Source organism: Prorops nasuta, unplaced genomic scaffold, assembly GCF_024137725.1.
Source record: "Prorops nasuta isolate Cenicafe-Biocafe unplaced genomic scaffold, Cenicafe_Pnas_1.2 PNAS00025, whole genome shotgun sequence".
Taxonomy (NCBI): domain Eukaryota; kingdom Metazoa; phylum Arthropoda; class Insecta; order Hymenoptera; family Bethylidae; genus Prorops; species Prorops nasuta.
In genome coordinates, this window is record NW_027116822.1 from 3,147,042 (window position 1) to 3,174,540 (window position 27,499).

The 27,499-nt window shown below is 38.1% G+C and overlaps 6 protein-coding genes across 12 annotated transcripts; 4 read left to right on the forward strand and 2 right to left on the reverse strand.

The window, feature by feature from the left end:
• Positions 1-2,723: 2,723 nt before the first annotated feature.
• Positions 2,724-9,616, reverse strand: LOC136782124 (zinc finger matrin-type protein 3-like). 5 transcript variants are annotated; one of them, XM_066741318.1, is made up of 8 exons: positions 9,270-9,616; positions 5,384-5,764; positions 5,183-5,256; positions 4,622-4,774; positions 4,457-4,551; positions 4,038-4,357; positions 3,713-3,772; positions 2,724-3,602 (listed from the first exon to the last, which is right to left on the reverse strand). In XM_066741318.1, exons 2-8 carry the CDS (start codon positions 5,760-5,762, stop codon positions 3,436-3,438), a joined length of 1,248 nt encoding a protein of 415 aa, XP_066597415.1. In that variant the 5' UTR covers positions 5,763-5,764; positions 9,270-9,616; the 3' UTR covers positions 2,724-3,435. The 5 variants fall into 5 exon arrangements, with proteins under 5 accessions (XP_066597415.1, XP_066597414.1, XP_066597411.1 ...); XM_066741317.1 differs by having other exon boundaries at positions 5,384-5,902; XM_066741314.1 differs by lacking the exon at positions 9,270-9,616 and adding an exon at positions 6,213-6,513.
• LOC136782123 (sodium-dependent nutrient amino acid transporter 1-like) lies at positions 7,736-14,172 on the forward strand. The gene is made up of 12 exons (XM_066741313.1): positions 7,736-7,844; positions 7,948-8,246; positions 11,004-11,087; positions 11,161-11,229; positions 11,314-11,525; positions 11,636-11,893; positions 11,965-12,339; positions 12,427-12,616; positions 12,741-12,917; positions 12,987-13,263; positions 13,344-13,438; positions 13,505-14,172. Exons 2-12 carry the CDS (start codon positions 8,232-8,234, stop codon positions 13,676-13,678), a joined length of 1,926 nt encoding a protein of 641 aa, XP_066597410.1. The 5' UTR covers positions 7,736-7,844; positions 7,948-8,231; the 3' UTR covers positions 13,679-14,172.
• Positions 14,173-14,780: 608 nt separating this feature from the next.
• On the forward strand, positions 14,781-17,978 carry LOC136782388 (sodium-dependent nutrient amino acid transporter 1-like). 2 transcript variants are annotated; one of them, XM_066741806.1, is made up of 9 exons: positions 14,781-14,891; positions 15,212-15,554; positions 15,838-16,081; positions 16,146-16,520; positions 16,809-16,998; positions 17,066-17,242; positions 17,320-17,419; positions 17,474-17,745; positions 17,808-17,978. In XM_066741806.1, exons 1-9 carry the CDS (start codon positions 14,877-14,879, stop codon positions 17,964-17,966), a joined length of 1,875 nt encoding a protein of 624 aa, XP_066597903.1. In that variant the 5' UTR covers positions 14,781-14,876; the 3' UTR covers positions 17,967-17,978. The 2 variants fall into 2 exon arrangements, with proteins under 2 accessions (XP_066597903.1, XP_066597904.1); XM_066741807.1 differs by having other exon boundaries at positions 16,146-16,421.
• Positions 17,979-18,602: 624 nt separating this feature from the next.
• Positions 18,603-21,296, reverse strand: LOC136782389 (sodium-dependent nutrient amino acid transporter 1-like). Its single transcript, XM_066741808.1, has 9 exons — positions 21,028-21,296; positions 20,822-20,929; positions 20,497-20,749; positions 20,194-20,416; positions 19,758-20,132; positions 19,326-19,692; positions 18,976-19,252; positions 18,816-18,910; positions 18,603-18,754 (listed from the first exon to the last, which is right to left on the reverse strand). The coding sequence occupies exons 1-9, from the start codon at positions 21,052-21,054 to the stop codon at positions 18,617-18,619; spliced, it is 1,863 nt and encodes a 620-aa protein (XP_066597905.1). The 5' UTR covers positions 21,055-21,296; the 3' UTR covers positions 18,603-18,616.
• A 2,009-nt stretch (positions 21,297-23,305) lies between these two features.
• On the forward strand, positions 23,306-24,635 carry IFT46 (intraflagellar transport 46). Its single transcript, XM_066741386.1, has 2 exons — positions 23,306-23,821; positions 23,884-24,635. Exons 1-2 carry the CDS (start codon positions 23,445-23,447, stop codon positions 24,479-24,481), a joined length of 975 nt encoding a protein of 324 aa, XP_066597483.1. The 5' UTR covers positions 23,306-23,444; the 3' UTR covers positions 24,482-24,635.
• A 400-nt stretch (positions 24,636-25,035) lies between these two features.
• On the forward strand, positions 25,036-27,477 carry LOC136782203 (uncharacterized). 2 transcript variants are annotated; one of them, XM_066741463.1, is made up of 3 exons: positions 25,036-26,058; positions 26,134-27,030; positions 27,119-27,281. In XM_066741463.1, exons 1-3 carry the CDS (start codon positions 25,776-25,778, stop codon positions 27,136-27,138), a joined length of 1,200 nt encoding a protein of 399 aa, XP_066597560.1. In that variant the 5' UTR covers positions 25,036-25,775; the 3' UTR covers positions 27,139-27,281. The 2 variants fall into 2 exon arrangements, with proteins under 2 accessions (XP_066597560.1, XP_066597559.1); XM_066741462.1 differs by having other exon boundaries at positions 26,134-27,477.
• The last annotated feature ends 22 nt before the right edge of the window (positions 27,478-27,499 follow it).

The following is a 27,499-nucleotide window of genomic DNA, read 5'->3' on the forward strand; positions in this document are numbered from 1 at the left end:
GTTGTTGAAGTTTGGATGCAGTGGGCTTTGGAGAACCGAGAGACGTGGTTTCTCTTTTCCTAAGGCTTGTTTATTCATGCGTCAATAATAGGCCGTTTCGCAGTCAAGTGCGAGTGTCCCCGAGAGTCGATCCGAGCGAGCCGTGATCGTGATTTTTGCTCTAGCTTTGCAACGTTGGCAGGTCCGTTCGATCAAGCGTGCAACGGTTATCGCGAAATGCATGAAAATCTCCGTTTATACCTTTTTTTCCAATTGCCAAGGTGAGCCGTCGATAAGAACAGCGGGTCGAGACCCTCGCTCGGCTAATAGTTTATGCACCTACATATATATATATATATGATGAAATTTTCACGTGTATAAGCAAACTCGTTATCTTTCGCTTCATCAAGCATAATTTCGATGAACATTAATCTTTTGTGCATTGGAGATTGGGCCCAAATATATATCGATATTTTTTTATCTTTAAGAATATATAGCTGTCTGTCGACGCAAACTCGAATAATAAAAAGTAATATACAGGGTGAGGCATACTTGACAACTTAGAAACATGGACATAGACGCAGACGTTGGAAAGTGTGATCCAGTTGACCATATCAAAGAAATTAAAATTCTTGGAATATTATTAGAGAGAGAGAGAGAGAGAAAAGTAATTTTACTTTCTAATTCTGATGTCCCATAAATGCCTCGTCCTACGTAAACTCTCAAGTGGACCTTGAAAAAGTCGGTACCCTATAGGTAAGAATTTCGAAGGGAATAAACGTTGTAGGAAACGAGCGTATATATTTTGGGGGAGAAAAGAGTGAACGGATTGATTGATTTTTCGTCACGGGGGCAGCTAGTGGGAGTAGGGGGGGGGGGGGGGGGAAGAGCACGGAAGAGGAAATTGGTTGCACCTCTTTGGAAATGCTCTGGGATTGTACCGAGTCATCGAGAGTCCGTAGCTACATCGAAATTTGGAGCTAATGGGTTTTTAGCCGGTAATTCGAGCGGCGCGTGACAGATTGCGTTTTCCAAGCGAGAAGAGGTTGATGCGAATGGGTGAGCGAGCAAAGATGGCGGTTCGAGATCGTCAAGACTCTCTCTCTCTCTCTCTCTCTCTTTCTCTCTCTATATATATATACATACATAAAGAAGAAGAAGAAGCGCTGACGAAGTAAGTCAGCAAAAGTTGCACTGCGGCACTGGCACCGGCACCGCTCCGCTAGCCTGCTAGGTAGGAGGCCGATCAGTCAGAAATAAAAAAAGGAAGGAGCAGCATGCTCGACGTGGAACCGGAGTCATAAAAATCCGAAGCGCAGGTATAAAGCAACGATCTACAAGCCCGTGCGAGGACGATCCTAATCTTTAGCCGGCCAAGAATGGCGGGTGTCGTTCATTCGTCCGGCCCTTTCAGGACCATCCACCAAATCAACCAGAAAAAATACCCCATTATAACTTGCTGCACCGGCAAAATCTTCCTTTATATATACACACATATTATTATTAAACCCATACGCGAGAAGAAATATTCCCATTCTGTCCACGTGGAAACAATATATATATATATATATGATATTTTATACAAAACTCGTTACTCGAATGGACTTTTTATTTCTTTCGTCGATCCGACGTCTTGTGAAATTTTCTAATACATTGCACTTTTATACAGAGTGACGTATGTATACGCAGCAACGATAAGAAATATCCAATTTCCCGACAAGAGACAAGCACCGGTTTCCCAATAGAGAGTTTTTCACGGTCCGGTCAACGCGCGCGACGTTGAAAGAAGGAAAAAAAGGACGCGTCGGTTCGGAGCGAGGACCGATGATTTAGCGATATTAATGCGCGCCGGATTATAACGGCTGAGGAGGAAACGTGCGAAGAAGAGCGAGAGCGAGCGAGTTCGGGCATCGAAATCTCCGGTGGTATCCGCGCGGGGAAAAGCCGAGAGTGGACGTCGATCGCTCGCACATCGGGGATGGGTGAATGTGCATGCGTTAGAAGAATTCGCGTGACGTAGGGCGGCTCTTCTTCGGCAAGGTTCGAGGGGCTCCGCGCGATAGCCATTCCTGCCATGTTTGCTTATCAGAAACGTCGCCCGCAGCTCTCCGCTGCGTTGATTCATATTCCCCGTGTGACATTTTTATTCGAGCTTCGCGCATCGGCGCGCTCCGCTCTCCGAGATATATTCATCCTGCGGCCAAAGTGACAGTGAGAGAGGCCTGAAAACGTTGATCCGCGTCGCGCATACGTGTCTCGCGTGGTAATTAATAGAGGAGCCGCTCGAACCGGTCATAAATTGCCTGGAAGGTCGCGCGACGCATAAATTTCGCATCTCGCGCGCGCGCGCGCACAACTCTCCTTCGGGGGAGATCCACTGGCAAATCGCTCGCGAGCCTTAATCGTTTTCTAATTAAATAAATGTCGACGATTAGTCAGGGGGATCGACTAACTTAACGAGCTACCGCTCGAATAACCGCCAAACTTACGGTAAATTTAATTCAATTTTAATTAAGAGTTAATCTAAATAAGATCGAGCCTCAACTTATTTATTAATTGCTCATCACTCGCGAGATGATCGATTTATCGCTCTTAATTCCTTATTTTAGCCTCCGAGATTTAAATCATCATTGGGAACCACCCTCCCTCCTCTTCTTGTAGGTTCTTTAATCCGTACAGTTGACATATGCATATCAAAAGTTTCAGCGAGTTTTCTTCCATTTGGACATCCAAAAATATCGATATTGCATGTTCAGTATTTTCAATTTATTCAATTCACCTTGGTTTCTCAGATTTACACATCGCACGAGGTAGCTCTAGATTTATCTATCTCACAAATTATTACGGCTGCCTCGGATAAATATTTGTAGAATTTGGCTCGTGTATAACATATATTACAATTCCATGTGGAGAAAAATAGTTAAAATGAGTATATTCGAGAGATACTCATTCGTATAATAATCAATAAAGCAAATTTTTACACAGCATTGTTCCCTTGAATCGTGGGATAAGTCGAATTACTCTTAAACTCTCGTAAAGATAAAGTACATGTGTATGTATACATAAGTGTAGGGTAGGTACAATATATGCGCAATATTCTATACTTATAAAATCTATTATAATTTAAAGAATTTTTTGTACCCTACTGTACTAATACTATATCGTATAAGGCTCGTTCACGCTGCAGCTCGTTATCCCTCTTTCGACTAGATCAATTTCATTGAATAATCAACGTAAAGCTACCACGAGTTTAAATTGAAACAGAATAACGTGTAATTTCTATACACATAGAAAATAACATGTTACACACACACACACACACACACATTGCATTTTCAAGATATTTCTAAAACATAGATTTGACGTGCTTCTTGAACCATGAAAATATTTCTCTTCTCTTCTATGTTATTAGAAAATCAGTGAGAGAGCATGCGACGTAACATCGCGTAAAAACCTCTATCGATCAGCTATCTTCTTCTTTTTTGATTGTACTTTTTTATTAGATGAATCTGGTAAGATGGGTGGCGGGTTTATTTTTTGCTTGTGCTTCTTGCTCTCCATGTGCCTCGCGAAAGAAGCCTCCGAGCTTAATGCGATATTGCACGGTGCGCAATAATATTGCCCTAGAAACATAAAATTTCTATAATTGTACATTGCGTATTCTTTTTGAAATTTCTATTGTATTATATTTTATATATATATATATATATATATTATACACGAGCTCTTATACCTGAGGGAGTTCGATACTTGGAATAGTCTATGGACGCGCGTACTATTTCGTCAGCAGCAACTAGAAGTAAATACAATCTTTTTGCTCAAATATTCTCAACGCCACAATTAAAAGGTCTCATTTTCAAAGCAAATTTACACTGATCGAGTCGATTAGGTGATAATAAATCAACACAAGTAATTCGAAGGCGTGAATATTAATTTTAATGGGTACGATATAAGTGAAGATATAGAGATTAGATATCACATTTATTCTGTATATACAAATCATCATTGGGAATATTTAGCAAATGGATGAGAAATGTTAAATAAAAATTACGTCTAACCAGTTTCAGTCATTTGTAGACCTTTAAGTTTAAGCATTTTCAAGTGTTTAGCGCCACGCTTGTGCGTCTCCAGTTGATCGTGACGATTCGTAGAAATGCCGCACAATTCGCACTTGAGTGACATGGCGTAGGTCATCGGTGTGTCGACTGGAGCACCAGCGGAACCAGCCACTGGAGCTGAGAGACTCAACATTGCAGGCTCCACCAGTGTATGTGTATCCGGTACAGGTGGCACTTCCGGTGTGAAGGCCATTCCTATTCCGTATCTACCCGATGGATCTAATTGCTGATCAAATGGATTCTGTGACTTTTTCGATGACCTGAAAGAAACAGGAAGACGTGAAATATCGCATAGAGGTGTCTCGCGCGTGTGCTTCTTCTCCACTCGTGCATAACAATTATTTTATCTCTTTTAGTACTTTGGACGGGGACCGCCATGCGCTGCTCTCAAGTGCTTCTTGCCGGCATAATGTTGCTGGGCATCCGTTTCCGACGTGAACCACGTTTTGCAGATCTAAAAACGTTAGGTTTACTCCAATGGATTAATCAACGACCAAAATTTCCATCCTTAGAAAACCTCTTACGTCGCAATAATTCTGCCAGTCGTTATCAGTGGTACTGCTAGCATCTCCGGACTCGATCTTTAGTTTCTTAACGCTCTGATTTAAGAACATGGACACTTTCTTCTGATGCGGTTTACCCTCATAGTGTAGTTTTGCTTGCAAAGTTGAATTCATCTGCGAATCAATGATACATCGCGCGATTATTAAAATGGGAGACAAATCATTTTCATATACTTTGTGCGGTTTACACGTGTGCTCACAGGGAGAGTCACAAGTTGCATGATTACAAAGGAGATATTCTACGTTAATGCAATTTTCACGTGGTGTCTACAACTGAATTTTTACAGTGCGTTATAAACAAAGGCAGGCCTGAACCGACTCGCATCGATTTTTGCTCCCCAGATTGGAAATAAAGAGATTCTACTTGTTAAAACAGTTTGATGGTCAATTTTCTGAGAGCAAAATTGCTGCAAAGGTCATTGTACACACAGGCGATCTGCCTTTTGTAAACAAGAAACTCTTTCACGAAACTCACCCTTCACAAATTTACAGAATTTGTTAATATGATAAATAAATTCTTACAACAGCATTGCACAAATCACATTTTAACGGTTTCATCAGAGTCGACAGCTCCCTCTGTGCACAAGCAACTTTTTCTAAAAAAATAGAGGAGATTTAATTCGACGTTTATTCGATTGAAAAGATAATAGTGACTAATTGTAGGATCTCTTCGAGCGTAGGAAGCGTGCGAAGAGATCCGAAGGAGGGATATAAATGATTTACCTGCGTCTTGCGCGGGATCGATTGGCTCGATTTTTCTCTTCACAGCTTTACTCTTAGATTTTTTTGTAAGAATTTGCGCGGGTGGTGCGGAGGACGCATACCACTGCTCGTAAGTTTCCGAGGTATCAGCGTCCGTGGGAATCCACCATGGTACACTTTCAGCCGTTGCCTGCATTTGGGGATTCACGGAATACGCCGAATTCGGTGAGGTCGGAAGTGGTGCTGCTGGCCTACGAACTGGTGGTGCTGAGATCGTCACGACTACGGGACCTGAAGATTGGGCCATTACCGGCGTCTCTATAAATTTCTCTTCCTCACTCCTACTTCCATCCTGCTCCGAACTTTTTTTAATCGGCCTTCTAGTCCATGACGATTCCATCCCTAATTATCCAAAAATTTTCATCAGAGTAGTCGCTGTTTTCATCAAATATTCATTCGATACATTTTGAATAAACCCTTAGGACAGCCATCGATCTCTCATCACTGCATTATTATTATAATTAATAATATTCACGACAACTAAAACAATATTATATAATTACTTTCACTTTTTGTTACACGAGACATGTTAATAGTAATCTAACACTTATTCACATGGTTAAACTGACAATAGACTGATACAAAGATAGTATAATCGTCTGTTTGTTTATTCATCGTATTAATTCAGTTTTCCAGTTGTTTTAAAAAAATGTAGACTATTATTATTGAATGTTTTCGAATTGGAGCAAAGTGTTTATTAAAGGTGAGATGCTTTAATTGACGAGTTACGAAAAAATGGTCAACAAATTGTTAGAATTTAATTATTATTTGGGATCAGTGAAAAACTTACCCGGTACTTCTGGATTTTCTATGACCTTTGTGCTTAACATTTTATTACACAATTTATTTTAGTATATAACAATAATACACACTCTCAACACACTGCCAATTAGCAAAAGGATTATTTCTTTCGGCATAGGTCGTTACTTTTTGAAATGCTTTAGAGAAACATTTTCAAATTTCACAATAGTGCCTTTTCAACTTTTTTGGTACTTGCTAGAGTAATTGGAACTCTGTAACGATCACTGTTACTGATTAATTGGTTAAAAAAACACGCGTTTTGAGGTTAAACAACGATTTTGACAAGAGAGATGACGATATTATGGACGAAGAACTGAATCAAACCATTTCTTAAGATGGCCAACATCAACAGAAATCGGTGGCCGGTGCAACTATCGATAGCAATGTTCAAAGTTTAGACACCGTAGCGCTGGGGTAGCGCCATGAATAATGTATATATTAGAAGAACAACGTGCATCAGTTACGAATAAAAATTACATATTTTGCCACTTGTAGCGCTTCGGTCGGCCTATTCTCTCACCACTCTCCCCAAGCATAAACTCTAGCTAGAGATACGAGAGAGACTAGCACTACTAGACTAATAGAGACTAGAGAGAGGGACGAGGCTCCGAAGAGAGCGTAAAGTGGAAGAAATGATATTTAACTATTGTAACAGAATTAAGAATTACTACTGCTGGAAGAATCGATTTAGAAATCCCCCAGCGACGTTCTCGTATTTTTTAAATTAATCTATAAATTAAAACATCGCGATACTTTAAACAGAATTTAGAAAAACTTCATTATCTGATGTTTTTCTGGGAAAACCTGACGCGCGCGTTAAATTTGTTTTCTTTTCGCCCCATTCTCCTTCGGTCTCTCCCAGAACGATCAAAACTGTATTTTCGACAGAATGTTTACCCTTTTCGCTACATGTTTGACATACAAGCTTTGTCATTAAACTATTTTCTTTTTCGTTTTTATGCAAGCTTGATGGTTAAACACACCAATCATTTCAAGAACAGAGAACCTTCACTTTACATCGGTCTCGTTTTTTCATATTCTTAATTGCTGAGACGTGTACTATATACATGCACATATATACTCTCAGCTTTCCTGAAAGTGAATGGCAAATATTCTCGCAACTAGATTCTCGCCCAAAACAAAACATTTGAATAAAGTCAATTCGATTAGAAGCACGCACAAGTATTATTAATATTATTAATATGGTAAAGAAAGAAAAACAATACGACACTCAGATTCAGATTTTTGAGCTTATAAACCATAATTGATATCCTTGAGTGTGCCGTACCGTGAAGTAAATGAGATCATATCCGAAGCAATTTATAATCCAGAATTCAAGAGAAAAATGTCGGAAATATTGTTACATTCGCTAAATAACGACATTACGTGATGGTAAACAATAGGGACGCTATGCATTGTCAAAATTTATTGTGACGACCAAGGAAAGAGAGGGAGAGGGTCGCATTGTTAAAACACTGAATAGAGGGAGCCACGTCAGGCTTTGGAGTCTTTGGAAAAGCCATGCAGAAGAGAGGATGAATTTTGACCTTCGAGTCTGGCAACGAACGAAGGGACGAAGGATTTGCGCGCGTGAAAGTTCGCGATCCAGCTTGATCCGACGGTAACTGGATAGATCCGATCCTACCTCGAGCGTAAAAAGTTCCAAATACAATTTTTCTAGACAGGTAATTAGCCTAAAAATTTACTTAAATTATAAGTTTCAGTGAATGCAGCAGATTTTGGGGGATTTGTCAGAGTCCCAGTAAATTTTAAGAGAGCCAATAAATATGAGGAGGAAAAGAAGGACGGAAGGAAGAGACGTGGTTGATGGAAATGAAATTTACGAGGATACCCCTACTTCTGGACGGATGGAGGTTCACCAGCAGCCAGCAACAATCCTGTCAGTGATCGTCGAGTGCTCAGGTGAACAGCAACAACCGAGCAGCCGAAGGCTGATAAACCGGCGCCTCCGTCAGATGACAGAAAACAAACTCATCCCTCTGTTACAATGGCTAAACAAGAAGTGAGTAAACACTCTACTTTTCGCATGGCCATTCTCGAAGCTCTTTTCACTTAAGCATAAAAATCAAAACAAATAATCCTCGCTTGCCACTAGTTTCATAGCAAAAACAAACTCCTTTCGTCGAAAGTCTGCACAATGGTACACAGTGATCGCACTTTCGCCTTCAAAAATCTGCAAAAATTCTGCTGCAACGATTCTCGCACCGCAACCAATCAGCTTTCTACACTAACAAAAAACGCCAATTCGATTAACAAATGCGTCCGGTTTCTGCAATCTTCAGAACACGTAAGAAACAATAGCCTGAATTTTCACTGTTTCGCATATTAGGAATCTGATCTTTCATTCCAGTGGAGTTTAGAAAACGCTGCGTGATGAAGAGAAAAAGAGCGCGAAACGCCATATTGAAGATTTCAGTAGTTCAGGCCGTTTTAGCCAGACAAGCGGTCTCTGAAAATCAGGCGTTGATGATGAATTGAACGATTGGAATGAAAATGAGATCTCACTGGAAGTGAAAAACTTTCACACTCCGATGGTCTAAGCGTACTAGTGGTTCCTGTTTTTTTTTTTTTTTTTTTTTTTTTTTTTTTCCAGCGAAAGTGAAATAGAGAGAAAAATTAAAAAACATTGAATCGAGTAATAGTTGCGTCAGTCGATCACAGATGAAGCGTTAATTCAGGATGAAAACTTTCGTTGAGCGTTTTTATCGTTTATTGTGGTTTTGGGAGAGGTATTATTGTAATCTATATATAAAAAGAGAAATAGAGAGAGAGAGAGAGAGAGAGAGAGAGAGAGAGAGAGAGAGAGAGAGAGAGAGAGAGAGAGAGAGAGAGAGAGAGAGTCTGTAATGTAAAACGCTTTAGAGAACAAATGGAAAAAGACGTGTGTCTCCCCGTAATTATACAAAAAATTCAAACCTCGCTATAAAACCCTCTCGAAGCCTTTTACTATTTGTATTCAAAAATCCTGCACAAATTTGTCACATCTTTAATAGTTATGAAGATAAATATTTTCTTATGCGCATACCTTGAGGCGTTTTGGGCACAAAGCGATGCCATCTGCGTATCTCGTTAATTCTAAATAATTTCAAAGTATAAAATGTATGAAATCTTGAGCCTGTAAGTGTCTCTACATACAAACATTGTAAATTAATTTTATGATGGACCGTATAACGTTGTAATTAAGAAAAAGGATTTCGCGGTGCAATTTACACTTTGATGTTATTTAGGGTAAGGTGGTACGTGGACCACGTTGTAAATAGAGAGATACAAAGGTAGAGTTTGTAGTACGCAATGCGGAATTCAGGTCAAACGAGTGCTCGCACGCGGCTCGTGTTGTCTAGGAATCCGAGAGTCCTTCTGACTTGCTGACTGCTGTAGCACTGCGCGACACCTACACCTCTTCACTCTCGATTCCCCCCTACGAACGAACAATCTCATCGTCACATTGGATGAAAGGACACTTTTGCTATCCAGCCGAGCCTCGCTAATAATCTTTCTTTACAACTGCCTCACCAATGATACTAAACAATGAATTAAATACCGATTCGTGAGATACATTATGTCACCGATGCTGATTAGAAAGTGGCCTTGGGTCCTCGTGTTCGATCGAGACTCTGGTAATTCACGAGTTTAGATTAGCAACTGTTCTGCGTAACGTCTATTATTATTGTTGCAAAGCATCGCTCGCGCGATAAGCCGTCGTGTCTTTGACCCAGTGTTTCCTCATGATCTTCTCTTTCAAAATTACGTAACTCTAAATATTCCCATTTTTTTTTCATCGATCAGTTTCTCTCCCAACAATTTTTACTCTTTATCCGTAAACCCTTCTCTCGTTATCTTCTCTTTTTGTTAGAACTACGTGAATCTATACAAATATCCTTTTTTTTCTTGTTGACCGAACAGCATTCTTTTGTAATTGTCCGTTAATTATAAAGTCTTTAACTATCCTGGATTTTTTTTCAATCAAGATTCTTCTTTAATAATTTTTATGCAGTCGTTTTATAATTTAAAATTTTTTATTTTTTAGTCACCGCGAGCATATAGCTTCTTTTGTAATTTATATTCTTCTTCATACTTGGTCCCTCTAATCTTCTCTTTCTGCAGGATCATGTAATTCATAAATATAACCCTCTTCTCTTACTAATCTTTTCTTACAATTTTCATTCTTCTTCTCCATATGTCTATTGTGTATTACATAACTCGTTGAGGAAATCGCCCGAAGTCGTCTTTGTTCGAGTTGTCAGCCACATATTAAAATCGAAGCACTCAATATCGAACGAATATTGCGTCATGCACAAATATAGACCTTTTATCTAATATTGTGATCGTCGCTCAAGCTGCTAAATTAACTAAGAAAATATGTGAATTTTCCTTGGTGTTACATATTTCCGGGAAGGTGCTGAGTAATGCCATAATAGTTTGTACATTGCACATTTTGAGAAAAAGTAATCTGTAGAGGCAAAATATTCACGCCGCACGCTTAATCGCACGCTAATTATTATTAATGCAATGTTGTATGTACGAGCCGTGCAAAATTGTCCTCTCAATTATTTGCCAACAATGGGCACAAGAGAAACACCAGAAATTCTCACGTAGTTATTAAATACTTGTACTCTGGTAATATTAAGTTAATATTCATTTAACTGCCTGCAGTAAATTATTTGTTATTTCTCGATTAATCCACCGTTCAATTTATAATTAATTATTGAAATTAGCACGTTGCTCGTAATGAGTTAATTAACTCGTGTTTTCTTCGTAGAAAGGAAAGCAGAATCTAGCGTTCATCGGTGACAATGGACTTGGAGTGGAAAACGACTGGAAGAGCCCAGGATTCGACAGAAAGGTCAAATGAATTCCTTCTTTACTCGATCATCATAAATATTTTCAATGGCGTTAAATTTTGTAATCGTTTGTAGAATGATTCGACGTACACGATTAGAGACGTGGAGAAAATTGGATCATCCATATTTGTTCCTGAAGAGACGGTAATTTTTAATTAAACTAAACCAGTAAGAATATTAATAATTTTAATGAATTGACTATTTAAAAGCTGATTAATTAATTTTTAGATAATCGAAGAAAGAGCCACGTGGAACAACAGCATCGAATTTTTAATGTCCTGTATCGCCATGTCCATTGGTCTAGGGAACGTTTGGAGGTTTCCTTTCACGGCTTACGAGAACGGAGGTGGTGCCTTTTTAATTCCCTACATCATCGTTTTATTTCTCGTTGGAAAACCATTTTATTACCTGGAAATGATAATAGGTCAATTCAGTAGTAGGTAAGGGTTCAATGACTTTTTTCAAACACACATGTATAAAAAATTCCTCGGTACGTTTAGTATTAAACCTACCTAACGAATGACGAAGACTATTTTTCTCAAATTTCAAGGTCATCTGTAAAAGTATGGTCGTTGGTACCTGGATTCAGGGGTGTGGGCTGGGCTCAGATGTTTTCCATGGTGGCAGTTGGCACTTATTACTGTTCGCTCATGTCGGTCACTCTGTACTATCTCATAGACAGTTTCCAGTCACAATTACCCTGGTCCACTTGTCTTCAGGAATGGGGAGACTCCTGCGTAGATTCTGCCAAAACTGGAATCGTCAACAACGTCACAAATGCTCGTAGCTCGGCTGAGCTATATTTTACGTGAGTTACAAAACTATACTCTTCTTTTTCTTTTCAAAACTCTATTCGAGATCCTTTTGATCTATGAACAGGAAGACAGTTTTGAAAGAGAAGCAGAACATAGATGATGGTGTAGGATTGCCAGACTGGAGGCTCTCAGGGTGTCTATTTCTCGCCTGGCTGTGCATTTTCCTGGTCCTAGCCAGAGGCGTGAAAAGCTCTGGGAAGGCTTCGTACTTTCTCGCCATTTTTCCTTACATCATCATGATAGGTCTGTTGATCAGAGCTGTAACCTTGGACGGTGCGATAAACGGTATTATATACTTTATAAAACCGAATTGGAAGAAACTGGTCGACCCTAACGTCTGGTACGCAGCGGTTACTCAGTGCTTCTTCTCCCTCTCTGTATGTTTCGGTGGTGTTATTATGTACTCGTCCTACAATAATTTTAATCATAATATCTATAGGTACGGTACATACCTAATTTATTATCTTTTCTCTTTTATTAATTTCTATATACACATGTGTATTATAAATTTATTTATTCGTCACAGGGACGTTATAGTGGTAACCACTCTAGACACGTTCACCAGTTTATTGGCTGGTTTCACCAGTTTTGGGATCCTTGGAAATTTGGCCCATGAATTGGGCACCGATGATATAAGCCACGTGGTACGTGGGGGACTCGGACTTGCATTCGTATCTTATCCCGATGCAATTGCAAAATTCACCGTTCTGCCTCAGGTACGCAATAGGTCGATAATATTATTCGCTGCGTTAACGAGATCCCATTCAAGGTGATCTACCTTTCCATCGTAACAAAGTCGAAGGATTCAAGATCAATAATGAAGAATTCTGCGTATTTCAGATGTTCTCCGTCCTTTTCTTCCTCATGCTCTTCGTCCTGGGAATCGGAAGCGCTATGGCACTGGCTGGTGGTATAATTGCCATTGTGAAAGATCAGTTTCCTATGTGGAAACACTGGCATATCGTGCTTGGCACGTCTGTATTCAGCTTCTGCGTTGGTACCATTTACTGCACCCCGGTGAGTTAAATTTGCAAGAGATAATGTTAGCTTTAACGTTTCACGAGACTCATCTTGTTTGCTTTGTAGGGTGGACAATTTATATTGACTCTAGTCGATTATTACGCAGCCTCGTTCATAGTTTTCGTGCTGGCCACGTTGGAGGCTACTGGTGTGTTTTGGATTTATGGTTTGGAGAACTTTTTGGACGACGTGGAGTACATGTTGAATAGAAGACCATCGATGTACTGGCGCCTCTGTTGGGGTTTCATGACACCTGTATTATTAGCAGTTATATTGATTTACACTCTGGCTAGCCTCAAACCTCTCACATACAGTGAGATCTTCTATCCAAATAGTGCATATGGTATAAATAATAACAAAATTCAATCAAATTCCCTATTCTTTTTCTTGTTCGATATTCAATATTATTTTACCTTTTTGTAGCCATTGGTTGGTCGCTTTTGGCTTTTGGTTTACTGCAAATTCCTTTCTGGATGATCCACGCAATCTACACTAGAAGGGATCTGGGTTTACCCGAGGTTAACCTTCACTTTTGGTTTTCTATAAAATTTGATAAATATACTGATATAAATCTCCTTTGACAGATGATCAAAGCTGCGTTCAGGCCTTCGAAGGATTGGGGTCCGTTGAGTCCTGAGAGACTCGCCGATTGGCGACAGTACAAAGAGATCTTGCAGAAGAAACGCGAGAAACGTAAATGCTCGAAAATCAAGGAAATCATCTATGTTTTTCTGGCACTCGAGGATAGACTCGTGTAATTTCAGTTGTTCGTCCAAACAATCCATGGAGCTAGCTCGAAAATATTTCAGGCTGAGCTTTAACAGTATTATAAACAAATCTGAGGGGTATCCCCTCTTGCGAATAATTATAGTATAATGTATGCGTTCAAGCAGCTATAAAATTAACGATTACTATATCTATTATTAAAATAAGCATTTACATGTATCAAAGTCAATATTTAAAAACGCGATATGAGTTTGAAACAGCTGCAAACGTTTACTCGACTATACAATATGTGAATGGTCGTCAATCAATTTCTTCTAACGAATCCTTATTATCTAGAAAAATTTAATATTTCTTTGATCAAACAAACTGAGCTGTATAGACCTTCCATGTGTTCTATTCGTGGCTAGTGACTTCACGAAAATTCACCGATTCGTACCTTGACTCTCTTAGAATCAGACTCCTCTTTATTTAATATTCTACTTTGATATTAGATTTAAGACAAAATAAAAAGAAAGGGTGGAACTATGAACAACTGTGTTTTTCTTTCCTAAATAAGATCATGTCAAAAGTAAAATAATGTTTTCTATTTCGTGTAAAGTCTCGTGTAAGCAGATTGTGTAAATAGGACATTTTTTAGGTGTACTAATAATACGTGCTTATTCTTTCGAAGAGAAATCTTTGTCGGTAGATATCAGAAAATAGCAATTCGATCGTTGCACGACTCAGCTTATAGGATGCTCTTATAGAACAATTCTTTTGGTTTTAAAAAAATAAACAGGGATTGGTGGCTTATCTGAGAAGTTAGAAGTTGGTCGAAGGTGATCGTGGATGGAAAAATCTCTTATCAGTCCGCGTGTGGCGGTGTTAACGCAAAGTGTTGTATTTGAGAAGGTTGAATTTTTTTGTGTTCTCTGACAGCAAGTAGTTACGGGTCGTGTCACGCCGGACAGAGTCTCAGGTCAATTATTAGTTTCATGACTGTTCACTTATCTCGATAGTATCCTATAAAATCACAATTGACGACAATAATTTATCATTGGAAAAGGGAGGGGGTGGTGGTGGGGGGAGGAGGGAGTGTTGAATAATCCATTACCATCCGACATACGCATCTGTAATTTCATTTCTCGCGAATCTCTTTGAAGGAAAACTTGACAGATCTATCACGCTGTCTTCTGCTTTGATATCCAATATTGTTCCGAGTGCATCGTTGTTTTAACAATTGATTCAACAATGTCACCAAAATTGGTAAGCAAACATCATTCAAGTTGATCCTTTTACCATCGCTTAAACTGTTAAATAATCCGCTGTGAATTATTTATTTCCCTCAAAATTTATCGAAGATTGTGTGATAAAAGTTATCTGATGAGAGTCGTTAAAACTCACAAGGCTATTGCAGATATGTATAATTAGCTATCTATATTTAAAGACTATAAGAGCTGTAATAAAATTGCATTAAGTTTATTTCTCGTATATTTATCTATTATACACATGCAGCACCAGTGTGATAAGATCTATTTTAAGCTTGAAAATATCTGTCCCTATAATTATCCACGTTTTCTTTCCAGGACTCTACAGGATTGGAGAATCCTGCATTCGAGGCTGACGAGGACTTTCCAGGAAAAGATGATTTTGATAACGCTGAAAATGGAATGCAGCAGAGTCCTGAGAGAAAAACCTGGGGGAACAGTTTAGAATTCCTCATGTCCTGTATAGCAATGTCAGTCGGTTTTGGAAATATTTGGAGATTTCCATTCACAGCTTACGAGAACGGTGGTGGAGCTTTTTTAATTCCATATATTATTCTCCTATTCCTCGTGGGAAAACCGTTCTATTTCCTCGAAATGATAATTGGCCAATTCTCCGGAAATTCCTCCATAAGAGTTTGGAGCGTCGTGCCTGCGTTTCGAGGTTCGTCCAATGCAGTGAAATAATCGAAGGGGATGCACTGAAAAATAAATTATTTAGTTTAATTAATCGTGTCTTGATCAGTCTCAATGAAATAATTTACTCAATTTGCTTAAATTTAGCTAATAGCTGATCGAATAAAAAATATATTTGATTGGAATAAGACTTAATCAATTTAATTAAAAATAGTTTCATTAGAGCAATACTCAAGGTACGATTTATATAATTAAACAAACAATTATTTTCTTAGTTTGTATTTTAATAATATAAATTATTTTCCCTGCAGGTGTTGGATGGGCCCAGGTATGCTCGACGATCGCCCTCGTCACGTATTACACCTCGTTGATGGCTTTAACTCTGTTCTTTTTGATCTCATCGTTCTCCAGCGAGCTTCCATGGGCGAAGTGTCAGCCAGAGTGGGAGGACCGTTGCATTGATTCCAGCATAAAGAGAAACGTATCAGGGGACCAGGACAGTGTTCACTCTCTGCTCCAACAAAAATACAAGAGCTCTGCTGAATTATATTTCTCGTAAGGACGAAAATCACTTCTTTTAGATCAGGAGCTATCTTGATTGATTGAACAAAATTCGCAGGAAAGTCGTGCTGAAGGAAAAATCGAACATAGATGATGGGATTGGCTGGCCGGATTGGAAATTGACGCTCTGTCTTTTGGGAAGTTGGCTTGCAGTTTTTTTAGTGATTTCACGTGGCGTTAAAAGTGCAGGGAAAGCTTCGTATTTCCTCGCTTTGTTCCCCTATGCTGTGATACTTTGCTTACTGATTCGAGCAGTGACATTGGAAGGAGCAGGAACTGGCATTCTCTTCTTCATCACTCCGGATTGGTCCAAGCTGCTGAAACCGGAAGTCTGGTACAATGCAGTCACGCAGTGCTTCTTCTCATTATCGGTTTGCTTTGGATCGATCATTACTTATTCGTCGCATAATCGTTTCAATCATAACATTTATAGGTACGAATACTTTATGTTAGTTTATTAAAATTCAAACGCTATTAATTATTTGTACATACTAACGCAATAGGAATGTAATTACGGTATACAACTCTATGTTTATATGTATAAAATAATTTTACGAAAATTACAAAATATTATTTATACTTACCATTATAAATTTTCACTGTAATGTTACTATATATATATATATATATATATATATACGCACATAATTAATAAGTGTACTCTGTGCAAATGCGTTTCTCATGTGCTGTTCGATTTAACCTTGAGTAATATTCCTTACAGGGACGTTCTCATAGTGACCACCTTGGACACTTTTACCAGTATGATAGCTGGTTGCACGATTTTTGGGATCCTCGGGAACCTCGCTTACGAAATGGAAATCGACGACGTGGGCGCAGTAGTAAATGGCGGGGCTGGTCTGGCCTTTATCTCCTATCCCGATGCTATCGCCAAATTTTCTTTTCTTCCTCAGGTAAGCTTTGCCTAAGAGATTCTCATTAATTTTACAAAAATTCTGATAAGATTTCTTGGGAGAACAGCTTTTCGCCGTTTTGTTCTTCGTCATGATGTTCGTTCTTGGAGTAGGAAGTGCGGTAGGAATGATGACAAGTATCATCACTGTGATAAAAGAGGAATTTCCAAGTGCCAAACACTGGCAAATCGTCATCCCTTCTTGCATCGCTGGATTCTGCATTGCCAACGTTTACGTCACTCCAGTAAGGAATCATGGATCGGTAGCTTCAGTTTATTTTCCTCTTTTATATTTTTGTACAGATTTGTTATATTGTTTTAGGGAGGCCAATATATTTTAACTCTCGTTGATTATTATGGAACTTCTTTTGTCATCTTCGTCCTCGCTTTCTTTGAAATAACTGGCATCGTATGGATATATGGTTGGTATATACTCATCCATGAAAATTAGCAGAACTAAACTGAAGATTTTTTAGGTATCGAGAATTTTCTGGATGATGTTGAATTCATGCTGAACCGGAAGCCCAGTGCTTATTGGAGGCTTTGCTGGTTTTTAATAACGCCTATTCTATTAATTGCCATTTTTCTCTATACTGTTGTAAATCTGGAGCCACTGACTTATGCTGGCCACAGTTTTCCTTGGACTGCTCATACAGCTGGCTGGATTTTGCTGCTGCTGTCTCTATTGCAAATACCCATTTGGGTCCTGATTACTATTTTCAACAATAAATCTCTACCTACCAAACAGGCGAGTGACTATACCTCGATTATGTGCTGTTTACTTTGAACATCGGATTTTCCTCGTTACAGAAAATTGAAAGTGCATTTCGACCACTTCCTTCTTGGGGACCACGCGATCCCGAGAATCGGAAGGAGTGGCTGATATTCAAAGAGCAAAAAATGAAGAGAAGGAAAACTGCGACGCGATCAACTTTCCTTCAAAAACTTTGTATCATTCTTAATATTTAATTATTTTATACAAATATTATTTATTATATAAATAGCTTCAGTGTGTACATTAAAAATATTTCTTTTATTTAGTAGGATTATATACTGTGTTCAACGTCTGTTTTAGAATTATCTTACAACAAGTAGTTCATAATTGCATTAATAAAACATGCGCTCATTTTTACGTCAGCAATTGCCTTTTCTGCTAAGCGCAGTCTCATGAATTTATGATTATTACCATTATTACTGTAAGTGGATAATTCCGCACCGATCTGGAAACGGCACGATTTTCCGTTCTACAAACAGGAAGTGACTGAATTCTTTTTGCCCGGGGGGACAAACTCGAATAATTATAAACGCTTCGGTTGTTCATAAATCAACGTTAATACTGTTTTCACAAGGATCGACAGTTTCGAAATGATCGATGTTATAATTTGTTCCTTCATTAGCTTATCTTCGCTCTAATATCTCTGTCTCGCAGACTTATCTCGCGAGAGCCTTATACGACTCAATTGCGTAATATAGAGCATGCAACAATCCCAGGAATTCTATTCGTCACGAGTGACACTCAGTGCCAACGAAAATTCCTTTTTGCTTTTTTCAAACTAAACTTTGCGAATTTCATTGTCAAAGAAAATGTTTTGTGAAAATAGTCGAATGACTCGACTCTCCTATCTGAAGAAAGTCTCGACGAGGCCACCCTGGGATCTAAATTTCTTTTGGGATTTGAACTCAATCCATTCTTGTCTGATCCTCGGATCCTTTGGTCCCCATTTAGTCTCAGATGGACCAAATGCAGCTTTGAACATCTGAAAATTTCACGAAAATTAATGGACTCGCAAAAAAATTCATATATTCTATTTTACTCACTTCCACGAAGCCCAAAGATTTGTTCTCCAACAATTTTTGCACTATCCAACCAACGATTAGGAGGATCCCGATCGATAACAAGGTCCAGCCAATTCCTACGATCGATAAGTTAATTCGCAAGAAAAATACGATCTTTGCAAAAAAAGTTCATTGAACTTACCATATGCATAATCAGGAAAAATCATGCCATCGTAGGTAGGTGGGACATAAGTCGCGATTGTGTAGATTAGAATCACGATCATGAGTACAGGTGCGACAATTAACCAGCAAACGCGCCAGTAAACAGAGGGACGACTGCCAATCATGAATTCTACGTCGTTGAGAAAATTGCGCAATCCATAGATCCAGAATATCGTGATCATTTCTAATACACCGACTATTATGGACACAAAAGTCCCTCCGTAATAATCCACCAGATTTACAAACCATTGGCCACCCTGTTGATATATTATAATCACATTTAATAGAATGCAAAAAATGTTTAAAATTAGAAAAATAACAATGTTATACCGGAGTAATATAAACCAAGCTAAATAAATAACCAGCGATGGTAACCAGTAGGACCGAAATCCATTGTTTGACATTGGGCAGATAGTCGTTGAGAATACTGAATACCGAACTCGTGAGGGCAACGGCACTTCCCGTCCCCAGAACGAACAGCATGACGAAGAAGAGTACTGAGAAAAACTGGGGAACAAAACTGAAACGTGACAAAGCGTCCGGATAGGAGATAAAAGCCAGTCCGGTACCACCTCGGACCACCCTCGATACGTCAGTAGTTCCCAACTCGTGCGCAAGGTTCCCCAGAATACCAAATATCGTGCAACCTGCCATGAAACTGGTCGCAGTATCGAGACTCGTCACTATCAGCACGTCTCTGTAACAAAAACTGTCATAATAAATCAACTCGAAAAAGATTTAAATGGTAGTGAAATAATATACCTGTCGAGTTTGTGTGCAAAATTATTGTAGGACGAATAAGTGGATATTGGACCAAAACAGACGGACAGAGAGAAGAAACACTGAGTTATGGCGGCGTACCAGACATTTGGCTGGAGCAGAGCTTGCCATTTTGGGGTGACGAAGAATAAAATGCCATTGGCAGCACCTTCCAAGGTCACTGCTCTGATCAGCAAAGCCAGCATAATGACATAGGGGAAAATGGCGAGGAAATAGACGGCTCTCCCGGTTGCAGAGACACCTCGACATAGAACGAAAAATATACATGCCCAGGAAAGCAAGAGACACAGGGATAATTCCCACGATGGTAATCCAATTCCGTCCTCTATGGAGTCCCTTTCCCTCAAGACGATTCGCCTGAAAATAGCCAAGCTTTTAATTTCAGGAATGACTGTCCAATTATATTTGTTATCGGTACCGGAAGTACAGCTCTGCGGAGCTGCTAACCAGAACAGTGGAGTTTCCGGTGCTGGAAAAGTTGGACTCGGCGGATATACAGTGGCCCTCCCACTCTGGACGGCAGTAGGTCCAAGGTAGGGTCGATTGGAAACTCGCGAACAAGTAGTGAATAGTCAGAGCCATGAGTGAACAGTAGTAAGAAAGTACGCAAAATGCGGCGTACGCCTGACCGTATCCCAGACCTACGATGAAAAACGCAAAGGTTCGTGTGCCACACGGAAGCTGCGTATAGAATGATTTATAAAAATTGTTTGAAACTTGCCCTTCATAGCTGGCACCATTGCCCAAGTCTTGACGCAAGAGTTGCTGGTGAATTGACCAAGAATACCCTCGAGATAATAAAACGGTTTGCCAATGAAAAATAGAACGATTATGTATGGAATCAAAAAAGCACCACCACCGTTTTCATAAGCCGTGAAGGGAAACCTCCAAACGTTCCCCAGTCCAACGGAAGTTGCGATGCAAGCCATTAAAAATTCTAAATCTCCGGACCATTCTCCACGTTCCTTTTTATTCTACGAAAAATTGTATGGTTTTGTATCAAAAGTACACTTGTTGTTTATATTAAGACGATTAGTCAACGTTACCATGTCTACATTGGGCAGTTCCTTCTCTAACCGATCCCTCGAATTCGTTGAGGGATTCCCCTGAAAACTGTCCATTTGGAAGGCCTCGTTCGTGTATACATTTGGTTTCTGCACAAACATACACAAAAATTCATTTGTTTACACAAATAACACTTGTACCGTAAGTTATAAACATTTTTGCTTTAAAAAAGTAATAATTCTCTTACGTATACACCGTTGTCAGTTTTCCCCATTTTTATGGATACTTTTTTCACGCAGAATTTAGTAGACGTGGAAACGCGAAACTCGAAGTAGAGGAAATTCAGCGGATGATTTTGGCGCGAAATTTGGTATGGTACTGATGTGTAGAAGTTATGAATGGAAACTTGGACGCGAGGTGAGGACGACTAGGACGAGGAGAGATCTCATTGTGTCGCGGTGGTACGAGAGAGTGACAATCGAGTTACGATCGTAATTCATTGCTCGTGGAATTCGTAATTGCACGACAGGTGCACGTTGTATTTTCTTATCCACGACTCTCAACTCCGGAGACTTCCTCCCTCCCCCTCCTCCTCCTCCTCCTCCTCCTCGTCCACTTGCTATTTCTTACAGCCACTTCTCTTAACCAGGTGAGAATAATTAACTTCCTTTCTGTAATCTACCGACACTCCTTCCAATCACGCATACATTTTTTTTTCCATACTGTCAAGTGTAAATAAAAATCATGAAAATTCCATCGTCCGATGCAGTGGAAAGAATTTCTTACCGATCGTAACTATGCGAGAATGAATACATGCAAGAATTTCAATTTTTGCATATTTATTGTCTTTATGAAAATCTTCTGTTTGGAGAATTAAAGTTTATTATATCAATAGGGATAATACTTATATATACAGAGTTATGTAAAATTACCTGCATATAATTTGTTTCGCACTCCTAACGAATTTCAGCGTGTTAAACGTGATTTAACGTAAAGCAGCTACATCGACCTCATCGTTATTCAATCGAATATCGTCCACATTCCAATGTAGCAAATGATAGAAAAAAAGTTGAGATTTTTATGTCAAAGCAAATAAACCCCCCATATCGGTATACGTTTATTTATTATGTAATAAGTGAAACGATGTGGTAAAATATAAACTGAGCGAAATATAAAAAATTTATTGTTTTTTTTATTAAACCGTATCATTTTCTCTAATTCATTTTACAACGAACTGAAGTTTACGTCTTTCGCTGATTATATGACTCTCCCAGTCTGTCAGATCTCTTGCGAACATTTCACTCAACAGACAATTTTTGTTCAATATTTATGATGGAAATAAATTTGACATGAGCCAACAACATGAATTATGAGAGTATCGAAGATACTTGTCAGTTTACATTACTCATAGTGAAAGAAATATTTTTAATCTTTGCTGTAAGTAGACTGAAAGTTATCATAACCTGTTTTTAAACAATTCTTTATTCCACCCTTGTTAAAATAATTAATTGACATGCATCGCTACATTATTGATTTGTCGTTTGAATAAATTAGTATGCCATACAGGGTCTATCCACTTCGTGGTGGGAGAGTCTTGCAATAGACACCATGTTGGAAATGAGAAAATCTTTTCTGCTGCAATTCAATGGAGAAATTGTAATAATTTCTGTTATATGCGGACTGGCTTTAGCAATCTTCATCCTCTCGGCGAGACACCCCAAAGACAGAACTTATCACGCTAGTAACGAGTAATAAAACTTACGTTTCGCATCATCGTGACCTAAAAATCCACGAGCTTAACAGAATAACAGATATTCCCTGTAGTTTCCATTGTTGCGAAGATGCTTTGTGCCCCAATCAAGAGAAGAATTTGACTAGTGAAAGTGGCTGTTGTTGGGAATCGGGTGATCATTTGCTAAAATCAAATTCCCCGGAATCCCATAAAATTTCTCAAAGCACCCAAACGGACGAGAAAACTTTTCAGAAATCGAATCAAGATTGGCTCATTCGACGAACCAGAAGTGGCAGAATATATGGGAAATATCGTAATTTTTAGTCAAACTTTTCCCCTTAATTTTTTAAGCATCTATTTTTTATTCTTTCTATCGTAGCTTATTTCTATATTTGTATAATTTACTTCAAGAGATTTTTGTATACCGGTAAATCTAATAAAACTATAATCTCTTGTTCTTTTACAAAAAAATGACATTTTTGATAGACATGCTGTGTGAATAAGAAAGGATAAAAAAAAATAGGGAAATATGAAAAGTTGATCCGATATGGACGTTATCGGCATGCGTACAATAAAAAGACGAGACTTCACGAGATACGAACTTTATCTAAAGTTACAATTATTTACGCCAATAAAAAGCACTCGCGTTTCACGTTCTCTGGTGCTTACTATCATAAAATTGAGAAACGATTTGCAAGAATTATCTAGAATATTGTAATATCATCCCTATGTAAACATTAATATTAAATAATAAAAGCATTATAGCAGGCATAACACTATCGAGTGGTAACCATGGCAACCAACCGAGACAGATTCAAAACATTCGAATGTAATCCCTCCAGCTGAATTAACCTCGCTGCACAATTACTAGCTTATTATCAGTTGTAAAACGCTTCGTTAGCGACATCAAGCAATAAAGATAACCGTGAGACATGGACATAAGGGAAATCAGCAGCGAGGAAGAGGATTCAGGAAATTTGGCTTTTGGAAAATTCGATGAGAGTATCGTGGTGAGGAATGCCGAGGAGGTTAGGAGTCCAAGTGTAGAGAGGCCATCTACTGCCAGAAGAGGGAGACACACTTTGAGCAGCAAAATTCAATCACCGAATAAAAGGCAAGAGCGTTACATGGAAAGAGACGACAAAATCAGCAGACAGGTAAATTTAGGTAGCGAGCCATCCGACAGTGAGGAAACCGACGAAGATGAGATCCAAGAAAACGCTAAAGTCATTCAACTATACGATCCAGGGGAATTCGAGGATCTTCAAGTTTCTGCAGAGATCAAGGAACTATTTCAAAACATTACAAGGTGATTTTATCGTAAAGTGTTCATTGGATAAGTCTGAAATAATTTGTTATTGATACTTTCAGGTACACGCCGCAAAAGGTCGAGCTAAATTACAAATTAATACCGTTTATTCCCGATTACATACCAGCAGTTGGTGACATAGACGCGTTCATCAAAGTTCCTAGGCCCGATAACGTTACCGACCAAATCGGTCTGGCTGTTCTGGATGAGCCATGCACAGAGCAATCGGATCCGGTTGTTCTGCATTTGCAGCTGCGTAGCCAAAGCAAAAGTGCAGGTGCTTCTCGGCAAGTGGCTATTAAGAGGATAGAGAATGCTGAGAAAAACAGTAAAGCCATAGACAAGTGGATCGAGGACATGAATCGACTGCACAGGAGCAAACATCCGAGTATTGTTCAATTGTCCAAACCATTGCCAGATATCGACATGCTTATGCAGCGATGGCCACCAGAAGTTCAGCAGCAGCGTCAGCTAGAACAACTACGCGACAAATTTTTCGAGTTTGGTTTGACAGAAATTATCGACAAGATTTGCCAACTTCTCGAAATCACTGTCCAACAGGACAAAAGACTCGAATCTCTTCATATCATATTTTCCCTCTATTTGGAAATTAAGAGCCTCGACATGCATCGTATGCAAGAAATGATCAAGATCAATTAGTTGAAATCTCTCTGTATCTCATAATAGTGTGTTCGTCTTATAAAGGATCCTAATAAGCGGTTGAATTATATTATTTTTGTACTTAGCTCATATCACATAAGTAATTAGAAAATGTTATAAAAATAATAGCGTAACAAGACAATTGTAACATAAATATAGCGATCAGTTATTTTAAATAAATTTGATTTAACAACCTTGACTTTGCACCAATTTCGTTAGTTATCATTCGATTTGTCATTCAGCTGACTTCTGAGTCGAGTTATGCGCAGCGTGCACTACGCAGTAGGTTAGATAATAGTGGGGATGAATGACCGTTTCCCGCCATTTCCGTTTAATCCTGTTCGTGCCAATGACCCAAACAAAATAAGCAATGTGCTATTTAGTGTCCATCATCTTATGACTGTTCTAAGTGGATTTATGTTTTAGGTAATGTTGTGGTTCGTTCGCAGATTCACGACAAACTCAAGAAATTTTTGTATAATAAAGATTTATTATGAAATATTACAATTTCTCCTTTTATACAATTCGTTATCCAAGAGTTATGAGCTAGTTAATAGTGTATTAAAGAGGCGGAAGATTGCCTAGAAAAGTCTAAGAGGTAGGAGGACTGAAGGTCCTAAAAGATTCGACTGGTTCCTCTTAACAGTAGACTCGAACTGATTTTTGGGGCTGCACATTTGGGGCTCTTACCCTCAAAGTGCAGCGTCAAACATTACCTTATATGGTAACATTTGTGGGTCCCGATGGTCAAATGCGTCATTGTTCGACTGTCGTCGAAGTGCATTGGCCACGTGTCGGGACTGGTCGGGACTTAGCCTTTGCGACAATGTGAACGAACTGCGTCAAGCGGTTCGTCTTACACTTTAAGAATTTATCGCTTTAGGAGTATTTCTCCTTTACAATAGGGCTAATGATATTTTAACATATTTATAATGGGTTTTGATTTACTGACTATGTTTTTAAATGATAATGTTATTAATAATATTAATAATGTAATGTTTATGATGGTAAGGGTTATGTATGCTTATTCTGTATACATAACAGTAAAAAGATCTTGAATCAGTAATAAAACATACAATAGGATTTTTACAATTTACACCATACAAATGGTAAATAAAATTAAATACACTACAAGCATATAACACGCTGCGTATTTTGTGCATTTTGCTATTGGGTTTGGCTAAACCTTGATACGCCAACTGGTGGCGAAAATTAAAACAAAAAAGAGTAGGTAGGTTACTCCAGCAGCGTGTACATACTGTCATAACAACTCTGTGAAAAATTAATATTTTAAATGGAAACCGGTACGAGATTTTTACCGATAAATTCAAAAAGTAAAATATGCTGCTCCGTTTTTAACTGCAATAGTAAAGCGAAAACAAATCCCGAATTAAGCTTCCATCATTTTCCTGAAGCCGGTAAAATTAAAGTCAAGTACATGAATAAATTTGGACAGTATGAGCTTATTGATAGAAGATTGTTGTGGATTAGAGTTTTAAAAATGGGAAAAAAAGTAACTAAAACTATGCGAGTTTGTTCTCTGCATTTTGTAGCAGAAGATTATACTATATCACCAGGTAAAATATAACTTATCTTATTATAATAAATAGTTCAATTTTAGCTTAGCACTATAAATCGATATTTTCGTTTAGATTCTCAGGCTGGAGCAAGATCATTAAAAAAATCAAGCATACCATCAGTAAATTTACCACAGTCTAGTATCAAGAGCTCTATCAGCTACACTACTATTACTCAAATTACTGCAAGGAAATCTCGACTTGAAAATCGGATAAAAAAAGGTTTAATCAGACTTGAAGAAAAAAAAGAAGCGGTAAATTGTGACTGCTTTCTCAACAAAGATGAGATTCTAATCGAAGAAGAAAATCAAATGGAGCAAAATTCTAATAATGTAAATGTTTTTGTTGATTTTGGAGTACAAGTAACAAGTGGAGATTTATTACTTGATAAATCTTTTTTAAGTTTATTAAAAACTGATACAGAATTAAGTACTGCTACAGGAATCGAAACTTTTGAATTACTCAACAGTATTATTACTGCTGTTGAAATAGCTGCACCACACTTAAAAATTCATAATAGCATCTTAAATATTTCCGAAAGAGTACTATTAACTTTTATTAAATTGAAACAAAATGTAAGCTACTCATTTTTATCACTTTTATTTCCAAGAGTAAATGTGAGATATTGCAAAGAGATTATTTGTAATATGCTGGATATTTTATTTGAAATCTTAAATCCGTGTATTCACTATCCATCAAGAAACGAAATTTTAAAAAATATACCTCTTTGCTTTGCTGGTTTTGCTGACACACAAATTATTTTAGATTGCACAGAAATTGAAATTCAAAAACCAAAAAATTTATGTTGTCAAATCACAACATACTCGAACTACAAAGGAAGATATACTGTAAAATTCATGACTGGTGTAACCCCGGGAGGTATAATATCTTTTGTAAGTAGTGCTTATGGAGGCAGAGCATCTGATAAAGCTATATTTGAGCAAAGTAAATTATTACAACAATTAGAAAAAGGTGTGTCTATTATGGTAGATAAAGGGTTTTTAATAGATAATTTGTGTTTCAACAATAATATAAAACTAATTAGACCATCATTTCTTAGAGATAAAAATCAATTCTTAGAAAATGAAGCTGTACAAAATGCAGATATTGCAAGTGCCAGAGTACATGTTGAAAGACTGAACCAGAGATTAAAAGTATTTCAAATTTTGGGTAGTAAAATGTCTATGTGTCTTATGCCAATGTGTCAAAAAATAATTGTTATTATATGTGCCATAATCAATTTAAGTTCTCCAATTTTTAAAGATGATAAATTTCATTGCAATTAAATTTAATAATTTATTTTAATCTTTTTAGCATAAAAATTTTTAAATGTTAAGCAAATTTGCATATATATAAACATGTTCATATATTATACTAAATAATATAATCTGATATTAATATTTCTTATTAAAAATAATAAAAAATAATTAATACTAAAAGC

Coding starts and splice junctions, on each gene's coding strand:
- LOC136782124 (XM_066741314.1), bottom strand. CDS start 6,252: ATGTTAAGCACAAAGGTCATAGAAAATCCAGAAGTACCGG. Junction 5,257..5,383: donor CGATCCCGCGCAAGACGCAG/GTAAATCATTTA, acceptor CTATTTTTTTAG/AAAAAGTTGCTTGTGCACAG. Junction 4,775..5,182: donor GTGATTTGTGCAATGCTGTT/GTAAGAATTTAT, acceptor ATTGATTCGCAG/ATGAATTCAACTTTGCAAGC.
- LOC136782123 (XM_066741313.1), top strand. Junction 11,088..11,160: donor GCCCAGGATTCGACAGAAAG/GTCAAATGAATT, acceptor AATCGTTTGTAG/AATGATTCGACGTACACGAT. Junction 12,918..12,986: donor GTACCATTTACTGCACCCCG/GTGAGTTAAATT, acceptor TTTGCTTTGTAG/GGTGGACAATTTATATTGAC.
- LOC136782388 (XM_066741806.1), top strand. Junction 16,999..17,065: donor AATTTTCTTTTCTTCCTCAG/GTAAGCTTTGCC, acceptor TTGGGAGAACAG/CTTTTCGCCGTTTTGTTCTT. Junction 17,746..17,807: donor AATCTCTACCTACCAAACAG/GCGAGTGACTAT, acceptor TCCTCGTTACAG/AAAATTGAAAGTGCATTTCG.
- LOC136782389 (XM_066741808.1), bottom strand. CDS start 21,054: ATGGGGAAAACTGACAACGGTGTATAC. Junction 19,253..19,325: donor GCTTGGTTTATATTACTCCG/GTATAACATTGT, acceptor ATATATCAACAG/GGTGGCCAATGGTTTGTAAA. Junction 18,911..18,975: donor TTTTCCTGATTATGCATATG/GTAAGTTCAATG, acceptor TATCGATCGTAG/GAATTGGCTGGACCTTGTTA.
- IFT46 (XM_066741386.1), top strand. CDS start 23,445: ATGGACATAAGGGAAATCAGCAGCGAGGAAGAGGATTCAGGAAATTTG. Junction 23,822..23,883: donor CTATTTCAAAACATTACAAG/GTGATTTTATCG, acceptor TGATACTTTCAG/GTACACGCCGCAAAAGGTCG.
- LOC136782203 (XM_066741462.1), top strand. CDS start 25,776: ATGGAAACCGGTACGAGATTTTTACCGATAAATTCAAAAAGTAAAATA. Junction 26,059..26,133: donor AGATTATACTATATCACCAG/GTAAAATATAAC, acceptor ATTTTCGTTTAG/ATTCTCAGGCTGGAGCAAGA.